The following is a 9,907-nucleotide window of genomic DNA, read 5'->3' as shown; positions in this document are numbered from 1 at the left end:
CTTCTACAGCACCGTATTCCCGCGCTTCTCCGCTTCAACATGCGTTTTGAGCGAGCCGCCCGAAGAGTTGTAATGCGTGGGTGTCAGGCGATCTTGGTACGCAAGCTGCTAAGTGGGCTGGATGTCGCGGCTATGGGCGGGGTTGATGTGATGTCGTCACGCCTTCCGGGTTTCGTTTCCATTCTCATGCTCTTTTTGTATCGCCCATACTGCCAAGCTTCTTGCAACACCATGTCAAGCGTCCTCACCCTCTCCTCATCAAGATCTTGATCAGCGTTGTCTTTCTGCACTTCTTAACTCATGTCGGCGGCTTCATAGCGTGCGGGTGAGCGATGAGTTTGCTTTGCAGGCCCATGGATGAGCCAAAACATCTGGCCCCATGAGGGGCTTTGGACGGAAGGGTGTATCGATTTGGCGATTTTCAAATCTTCTGTCGCGTTAGTGGTGAAAGTTCGCTCCTCCCCGACCTCTGCACTTGCGGCGTTTTGCGTGTCCAGCGTGAGTTGGCGGATTGAGCGGTATGCAACGGGACTCGCCTTTTGCCGATGATGCGACAATCTTGGTCTGCGGATTGTGTGCAAATGCCCGTCATGCGTCTCCGGATGGGTATCGATGTGCTAATCCGGCATTTCCCGTATCCTGTTTTGCGCCGTAGCAGTGTATATTCTTCTACGCTTTCCCCCAAGCTTTGCCTCAGCGTTGTCGTCGCCGCGTGTTTCGCAACGTAAATCGCGGTCTGAGCAGACTAGGTTACGACAGGGTTCAGACTGTGCGGATGTGAGGGGCCGCGGTTTGTGGGCTTCATGGCGGGCTGAAAGTGGTGGTCTTGGGTGGAATGCATCGGAGTCCAAGCATGCCTCTCCAGAATGCGTGTTAATACGAGTGGTCTATTCCACATGCTCTGCTGCATTCTATGGTTCAAACCCTTGTCCCGACATGTCAATCTTTTTTCTGCAACGAAACTCGGGCATGAGAAGAATCTTTCTCTTGAACAAGCGGTGTGCCGAGATCGTGCGACGGAGTCGCTACTCCCGATGAGCGCTGCACACAAATGGTGGTCGGGACTTCAGACAATCACATGTGGAGGAGAGGGCACGAAGGCGGTGGTTCAGTACGGTGATAGATTTTCGGAGAACTCACAGCTTCCTCCAAACTTTGCCTTTCTTTTCGTAGGCTCTCCGCCGCGTTGCATATCACAACTCTTGCGTCCAATCCCCTCACCTCATTCTCATCCGCACAGATAGTGGCCCGGGATGATGTTTATGCCTTGCAGTCGCTTCTCGAGGTTGTGCAGCTCAAACTCCATCTCTGGGACATCGGTTTAGCCGATGACGACGTAAACTTGAGATGAATGTTTAGAGCGACGGCGGGGAAGGGAGGCGATTCGACAGCGAACTGTGCAGTTGGTATATCCATGTCTCTAGGACCGGTTTCGTTTTCTGTGCTCTTTTCCGTGTTATATGTTTCAACATAGCAGTTACACTCCGTCCCCTGGTTCTTTCCACCTATTGTCAGGCGCGAACATACTGCGTTGATGCAAGATGTCTTCTATGCGCTCATTCCTTGCACGAGTTGCAGCTCAATCTCCACGTATGCTTTGGGTTCGGCGGCCAGGACTGGGGATAAGCGCGAACGGTGGACAGGCGGTGACTCGGTAGTGTGCTGCAAAACCGATGCATTGCTCGACAGAGTCGGCGGAGTGGGCAAGGCGGTATCGACGTTGCGGCGCGAAATTCTAACATAATCAGCAAATGCTATGCCCACCCGCCTACAGCTCAGTAAAACTCACAAGTCCGGGCTATCTTCAGCTCAAGCTTGAGGGTAACTGGCACCATGTCCGCTGCATCGTCTATCACATGTCCTTCCTTCGCGAATCCAGCACGAGTAGTGCATTGTGCATTTGCCGGGCGAGCCGTGCCTGTCCGTTATGCTCGCGGCATGATTTCAGTCTCGGGCTTGGTGCTCGGGATAGGCACGCGATCGGTGTTGGTATCGCTCGAGTGTGTACGTTGCGAGGAAGGCGAGCAAAGAGATGCGTGGAGATAACGGACGAGATGCGAGACGTCCGCAGTTCTTAGTAAAGATTTGCGTCTCGAATTGAAGGAGCGTGGCTACACTTTCCACATATCGTGAACGTTTGCTTGAGCTCACACGCTTGAGGAACAGCGCAAGAATTTCTACCAAACGGAGTACGCCGGCGTGGTCGTAAGTCTCGTCTACGAGATGCGTAATCCTTGAGAGTATGACAGTGCCGTGCAATTCCTGCCATAATCGGTTTTGTGAACAGAACCACGAGATCCAGACGTGTTGTATCTTAATGTGTTGGCGCTGCCGAGGAAGCCGGACCCGAGGAACAGTGCGGTGGCCTCAATGGTAGGGCGAGACGCAGCGTGGTCGTGCATAACATTGACGGGCTGGAAGATGCCCGGAAGGTTGGCCGGGATAGTCGTGGGACCGTGCAGGTGCTCCCATAATTTCTTCCGATGACCGCACTGCAGAATTTGATGTCGCTCACTTTGGCTGAGGACCTGAATTGAGTAACGGCGCGAGGATGCAGGGAGCTGCGAAAGGCTGCATGAATGATTGCGCTGATCCCGGCAGTCATAGCGGCAAGTTGATGCCCAGAAAACCAATGGAAATCCTCATGGGGCATCAGAAATGCTACCACAAGTAGCCTTGTTAACTGTACCGTGACATCCGGGGGTATCTGTCCTGTACAATGAAGGGGACCGAGATATTGGGCGGTGGAAGATCTCCGACCAAACGGTTGCACACGCTCCTACACTCGTGCCGAAACCTTTGAGAACTAGCTCGGATAGAGGGTTCGGTTGCAGCCGGGCTGTGTCATCGACTGCAAGCACCCTCGATGTTTTAGTGACAGCACCGTGGGATCTGCAATGGGTAGTCTTGCCCTTGGGCTGGACCCGAGGGACGTCGCGGCGACACAATCGGCTGTATGAACGGCTACAAGCGTCCTTAGTTAGAACGTTAAATACAAGTACCAGGTCAAGCACGGATTTGCATGGACGGAGCGCAGCGGGGATGCGTGATCGACTACACGGTTCGTAAAGGCCTTAGTGACCGGGCCTTGGGATCTGGAGGCGTTGGTCTTTCGGAGAGACGGTGCGATGATGAAGTGGGTCGTAGAATGCTGCTTGAACGACTCTACACATTCTTATCATTCTGATGGCGAGTCTCAGCGTCACATTGAACTTGGAATCGGATGGGCAGAGGGCGACAGAGTTTCATTTTCTTTTACACCCTCCCCACAGTCGTGACTGCAGGTCGCAGCGCGTGCTGACGAACTTGCTCCTCTATACTCATCCCCGTAGGTGTAACGACGAGTCGGAGCACTGGAATGAACGAAGAGTTGGGCAGGGCGATGACGAACCGCCACGCTTGAAAGCAGACGTGGTCATAGGCCAATCAGAGGCGCACCCTCCATTGCGTCGCGCCCTAGGAGGAGTCAGCACGTTCGGAGGTTGTGGTGATTCAGTAGTCTGAAGGCGAGACGAAGCGTTAGCATGAAACGAGGATTTCGATGGGCCAACAACGACGGCTTGCGTCATCAACTCCTCGCATCCTCAAGACGAGCCGTAGCGCGTTTCAGTCGATGTACTTGTCGGCTTTTGTGAGTTGCGCAGACTCCAAGTCGCCCCAGGAGGGCACAAGAGAACACGTTCGAGCGCACCGTCATTGATGGAAGGCCGGGGAAGGTCGCACTGTTGTCGTTCCAACTGGTCATGCTCAGCCCGCCGAAGGGCTATGGCCCCAGCGTTGTGAGAGTATTTCAAGGCGTGCCGGGGAACGTATCCAAAGGCATTGCGAGATGAGCAGGCCCCCATCATGTTGTGGTAGCGAAGGAGGAAGTAAGGCATTTGATTGGCCATGTTTGGGAGTACCAGGTACGGCACGGTAATGGGCAGCTTTGTCGGACGGGCCGAGAGCGACAGCATGTGTCATCGACTCCAAACATCCCTGAAGTGGGGATGGCGACATAAAACGCGTGGTGATGGCCGTCCTCGTCGACTCTGTGAGATTTTCAGACTCCATCGCATCGTGTCGTATCATGGCGTCATGTCGTGGTGGGAGGAGAGCATACGTGTTTGCGGTCATGACATGGAGCTCATGGAAGGTCGGGTCATTCTTGTCCAGATTCGCTATGCTTCGTCCAACGAGGACATGCAACAAATTTCGCTCCCCAACTGGTCAAGGCAGCAACAAGGTTGCTCTGTGAGGCAAGTCGTGAGGTTGACGGAACAGGCACGGACAGCGGTGGCGGCATCTCTGTGGTCGAGATATTGGCTGCGGAGGAAGACTGTCTGTGTAATGCGCCGTGTAGCTCGCTGTAGACCCCGTCGCGTGGTGTCGTAGCATCTTGCTGTAACGTGGAGTGAGGAAAGGCAATGCGTTCGAGCAGTCGAGGGTTTTTCGACACCTGGAGGCGATTAGGAGCGTTAGGTCAAACAAGAGTTTGAATGGGCGAAGGCAACAGAACTGCGCCATCCACTGCGCAGATCCACCCTGTCATGGAAGGAGATGAGGCGACACGTTCGCGCGGTCCTGAATGAGAAACCGGGAAGTAGCATGTCGTTGTTTAAATTCGCAATGCGCAGCTCTTGGACGGTCTGCGAAAGACTGTCATCAGTTTTTGTTCGACGCAATAACGATGCTATGCTGTGGACCGAGTCATCGACTTGACGGAGCGGGCTCAGAAGGCGAAGGCGGCATATTGTAGCCGAGGAATTGGCTACGAGGGGAACACTCCGTGCAGTGCAGCGCGCAACTCGGAGCAAACCCCAACACGTAGTAGTTGAGTCGGAGGGTATATCTTCGAGCGATTGTAATTGAATTGGCGCGTCGTTTGAATTGGCCATCTGCAGCCCGCTGGGCGACTGCGACGGCCTCAGCTCGAGACTGAATGTGCAGCACCAGAGGCTGCCCCAACAGAGCGACTGGGTGACGTGGTGGAGCGGGCAGCTGGATTATCACTGCGGGAAGAGACTGTCCATGCGTGATGTGCAACCCCCATCGCATCGCGGAGATAAATGGGTATATCTTCGAGCCGTCGCGTTTGAGTGGGCTTGCTCTCCTCATTCAAGCTCGCCATGTGCAACTCATGCGACAGCTCTAGGACACGATTGATTGCGCAGCACCGAGCACGGGATGCAGCGACGTGACGCTCTTGTGGAGCATCTACCTGGCTCGACGGGCCAACTAGCTAGTCTCTTGCTGCGGGCGGAGTCTGTCTATCTCATTTGTGCGCCAGGAAGTGATACCGGGCAGGCTGCACAAGTGTTCGTGCAGCCTGCAGTGTCTTCGACGCGTGGTATATGTGTCGAGAGTCCGAGATGCCGGAGATCGTCTCCATCATTGAACGGGCGGAACGTTGTGGTGGGAATGAAGGGGCTGACGGCGAGATCGAAGAGCTGTGCTAGTCAACTGTTGTGAGGAAGCGAAGATTGCATAGCGTGATGATGGAGGGGAGAAGGCAGAACATTCATGCAGTTGTGCTCGGGAGGGCGAGGATCGCGAATCATGGCCGAGATTGACGACGCGCAGGCCGGCGAGCAGATGCAATAGACGCTTGCTCATTATTTGTGTGCGACCGGAAGCAGCGACGAGATTGCATTGCAGGGTGTTCGGTTGGCGCGAAGCGGGCTGCTCGGGCTTCTCGCGCACACCGCCGAGTTGCTTTCGCGTATTCGATCTGCGCGCTGGACGTCGTGGTAGGTGCGGGAGCTTGGGGACAGGCTCGGAGAGGTGCGGTGGTGGGATGCGTTGCTTGTGATATGTTGACGTAGCAGCGTCAATTTCGATGAGATGCGCGAACCCCATCACAATTGGGTACAGGAGGGAGGAGACGTCGCGTTCGAGCAACTCTGCCAACGAAGCGCACCATGCCGCGAGTCTGTCGTCTATGGGAAGAGACGGGCAACTGGGCTGCAAGGGCAGGCTTGGCACGTTGCCCGGGCTCGTCGGGGCAGATGGTCGAGTTCATCCAGCGTGCAGGATACGCGTTGCATGTTTATTGTGCTGGCAAAGGCCTCATTCGTGGGGCGCGCCGAGCTTTGCAGGAGATGCAGGCATGTAGGATTGGCGACGAGCATGCGATGCGACGTTAGAACGAGAGCCGTTGCTCATGACGAGGCGAGTTACATGGGCATGAGGTGAAGGTCGTGCCGGCGGCTGTGCATCTGAAGATTTTTGAGTCTAAGCAACTCCGCCGAGAAATTGCAGGATGCAGCGACGAGATTGTGTCGTGGGGTTCTCGCTCACAGGCTGGAGAGCGGCGGCAGGCTTGCAGCTCAGGAACGGACGGGCTGCACGATGGGGCTGCGAGGAGGATATTGCGATCATCAAGCGAGAATGTGCAAGTCAGACCACGGCAAAGCAGGGCGAAGGTGTGCCGGACTATGTCGCGGCGTGGGCCTGCTTGGGTTCAGCGTGCAGCTCGAGGGATATTCTTGGCGTGCAGGAGTTTGGAGCTGGAAACCGAAAGGTCCCACTTATTAGATGCGTTGGATTCTGTAGGCAGCACGTGCAGACAGAAACTGCTCCAAGGGCGGACCTGGAAAGGTGTAGCGACCCTTCTCGCGAGTGGGCGGGGTTGTTTTTTACGGAAAAACTTGGTGACAGGGTGCTGGAAAGAGTCGTGATGCAGCGCATGAAAGAACGGTTCGCACGAGGGGTTGAGTGGAGCGATGTGGGAAGCAAGCCGGGCCAGTGTAAGCGTGCGAGGAAACTTGGTTATTGTGGGCGGCTAGAAACGTGCATAACGGACGGACCGGCACGATCCATAATAGCTTGGCAGCGAACTCGATTGCCCGCTCGACAACTTTCAATCAAAGTGCGATATAACAGAAAATGCCCTCAACTTACAAAGAAAGTTCAAATTCTAGTTGTTATGTATATTGAAGCTTTCTCACAAACTCTCAACATTGTGGACCCCTTGCATGCCCTCGTTGAGTTGATTTCGTCATTGCCAAGTCGCGACAGGGATCCCGAGTCATGATTGTGCATGAATAACCGAGAACAATAGCAACCGAAATCCGAATTTGCGCAGGAGCATGTCCACCATATTCCTTTCACTGATCGAATTGTGTCAGCGTACAAGCAGTCAGCCCTTCTGTTCGAACTTCAGAATTCGGTTACACTATATTCCTTACAAACTACGCCAAGAAAGTGCAGCTGCGTATCACAGGCAATTTCACGTCATGGCGTGAATCGAGAGGCTCGTTAGAAATATACATAATATGTTCCGTGTCATTCAGCCCTATCTGTCGGCAAGCCCGTAATTTCGCGAATTTCCCAACTTCCATCCACTAACAACCGTGAATGATCGCACACGCAAAGCAACCAAGTTTCCAACGCTTCTATCACTCGAATCTCCAGTTTGTACTCCTGTATCCCCCGCAATCCTACTCCTGCCATATACTCTCTACATCCTCGCTACAGATCACGCACTCAGGACCCGCTTGTCCACGCATCTCCGCTCTACCATGATACCCAAAACACGACGCACACAACGCCTGCCCTACTAATCCGACAAACAACACGACGCCTACCGCAGCAATCCGCAATCGCAGCGTCCATCAAGTCGTTCACAACCTCCTACAAACCGCACACGTCGGCTCCCAGACTCGCGTCGCAGCCTGCATCCTTGCGTCAAAGGTGACAATGTCCGCGATCGCGCGCGGTTGGTCAGGCCATCGTGTCGTAATGTCAGAGCATACACATCGTAGGGAGAACTAGCACAGCATTGGGCTGTGCAATGAAAAAAGCGACAAGATACCGGCTGTTCACCGGGCTTTAAGACATGATCTCGACTTGCGGCTTTGTTTTAATGCAAATCCAGGTGTGGGCCTTGGTGTGATTGAGATATCTGTCGCGGGCTGGTGATGCTGAGAGATGGACCGCATCAGTATGTAAAAGAGTGGGTTGTACAAACCTGAGGTAAGCAATTGCAATATATCTCTACTCAAGAGTTCACTGTCTTACCTACTATCAGCTGCAAGTAGGCGGTGATGTCCATCTTCTTCAGCCGAGCCCATCGATCTATCCACACCTCGTCCGCCTTGCTTTTCAACAGCGCCCTTTTCCACTTAGTGCAATATCCTCCTCCTCAACGGTGCGGAACCTTCAAAAGACGACGTCAGTTTGTTTCATGTCTGCTACTGCCGCAGCTAGCTCCATGAAGCCTTGACCGTTCATCACGCCCGCAATATGCACTGTACAAACTACCTTCACGTCAGCAGAATCGCGATCCCTGCTTTCTCCTTGCTCCGGGCCTTGTTCCCGTCCTCGTCTCATGTGTTAAAATTCATGGATCAATATGAAAACATACGGCTAATCCCAATAGTAATCTCATGCTAGGCTGCAATCGTCAGCACCTGCTCTGATCCCGCCCTGCTCTTGTACTTCAATGCTTCGTGCAGCTTGTTACTCTTCTACATGCGTCTGCTAGAATTGATTGGCTACACGTTTAACGAGATCACGTGTTTCTCTCACACTATCACTTCCAGCCAACTTGTCCACCCGGCGCGGCAGATATAGGTAAATGCTCTTGGGGTTGCTACTAACTGCGTATTCCTTCTGATACCGCATAAGGACCACCATCATTCTGTCGCGAGCAACATATTGCGTTGCCTGCCTCAACTGGGTTGTTAACTTAAACATTCACAATCTCGGGCCATAATGCTAACCCTCCAGCCGCAATGTGCGTCAAAACAACTAGCACCCCTCGAATGATAATAACTCAGTCTATTTTCCGCTCTACTTGTAGCCTTTCGATGCGAGCAAGGATTCTCGGCTTTATGAACCAGCGTCCTGTCCAATTCACTCCTCAAACACTCACCTCCATCCATGGCTTGGGAGCCCGGACGACTATCAGAACGTTTTGCACCAAACACTGACTTATCTATCAACAACCTTTGTTTTTCAATTTTCAACCTGTGCACTACGTCGAAGTATTGCGCCATGTTGAAGTGTAGATCCATGTTTGGCAACTCATTCTGTCGGGCCTCACCCCATGGATCTATCCGTTATGTTCTGCATAAACTGCAGATACTCTACGTTGTCGCTGATGGAATCAGCTACTCCAAACGGCTCGGACAACTTCATCACCTGCTGCAAGACTAAAGACCGATAACTACCGAAAAAATATGTGAATGCAGCTCAGGACCTTCCTCAACCCTCAACACAGCCAATGCACTTACTATCAGATTGTCATACTCCCTGCGGGTGATAGACAGGCTCAGTACCGCGACAAAAAACTGCGGGCACAGCTTCTGGGTCTCGTACAACCTCTCTGGGAAGAACTCAAGGAACTAGTCGGCATATAGCGGTGTACGTAACCCTACAGCCTTCGATACAGCCGCCTCGACGGACTCCCCGACTTTCGTCGGGTCCGAGGTAGGCTTCTCAATGCATGCCAGCAGGTCGGGTCGCCCAGCTCTGCCAGATACTTGGACTACTCCGTCCGCTCTAGCCACGACTTGATCTCGTCCTGCGCGCTTGCCTCCATGGTGATGCGCGCGTTTCTCGGTACCGGCTCACAACTCAACCTTCCTGCCTATTCGCGCCCAACCTGCTGCGCCATTGCCAGAGAAGGGATTGGGAACATTTTTCTAATATAAACAGTTGATCGTGGGGGGTTGATCTCGGGTAGTAGCAAGATATTCGAATGGATTACCTGGCTTGATGGCTGAAGCCTCCGGTCGTTCCCAGATTATCGACCTCGTGAGTGACCCACGTTTCGCCTCCTCCTTGATTGGCAGATTACTGGATCCCCGTCGACTCCGCAACGCGTACATTGTCACCACCATTGCCTTCAGCTGCAGCAGCAACATCGCCACGTGAACTCCGCGTCTCTCGCTCAACAAGACAGATCAAACGAACGTTCATG

General features: G+C 53.5%; 3 protein-coding genes across 3 annotated transcripts; 2 read left to right on the top strand and 1 right to left on the bottom strand.

Moving 5' to 3' along the window:
- Positions 1-3,696: 3,696 nt before the first annotated feature.
- P153DRAFT_149276 (uncharacterized protein) lies at positions 3,697-4,416 on the top strand. The gene has a single exon (XM_033662191.1). The coding sequence runs from the start codon at positions 3,889-3,891 to the stop codon at positions 4,372-4,374; it is 486 nt and encodes a 161-aa protein (XP_033517993.1). The 5' UTR covers positions 3,697-3,888; the 3' UTR covers positions 4,375-4,416.
- Positions 4,417-5,123: 707 nt separating this feature from the next.
- On the bottom strand, positions 5,124-6,039 carry P153DRAFT_149259 (uncharacterized protein). The gene has a single exon (XM_033662190.1). The coding sequence runs from the start codon at positions 5,836-5,838 to the stop codon at positions 5,371-5,373; it is 468 nt and encodes a 155-aa protein (XP_033517992.1). The 5' UTR covers positions 5,839-6,039; the 3' UTR covers positions 5,124-5,370.
- A 202-nt stretch (positions 6,040-6,241) lies between these two features.
- P153DRAFT_361923 (uncharacterized protein) lies at positions 6,242-7,015 on the top strand (the record flags this gene model as incomplete). The annotated part of the gene is made up of 1 exon (XM_033667043.1): positions 6,242-7,015. One exon carries the CDS (start codon positions 6,242-6,244, stop codon positions 7,013-7,015), a length of 774 nt encoding a protein of 257 aa, XP_033517991.1.
- Positions 7,016-9,907: the final 2,892 nt, after the last annotated feature.

Source organism: Dothidotthia symphoricarpi (genome assembly GCF_010015815.1).
Source record: "Dothidotthia symphoricarpi CBS 119687 unplaced genomic scaffold P153scaffold_29, whole genome shotgun sequence".
Classification (NCBI taxonomy): domain Eukaryota; kingdom Fungi; phylum Ascomycota; class Dothideomycetes; order Pleosporales; family Dothidotthiaceae; genus Dothidotthia; species Dothidotthia symphoricarpi.
The sequence above is the reverse complement of the archived record's forward strand: the minus strand, read 5'-3'. Positions and strand labels throughout refer to the sequence as shown.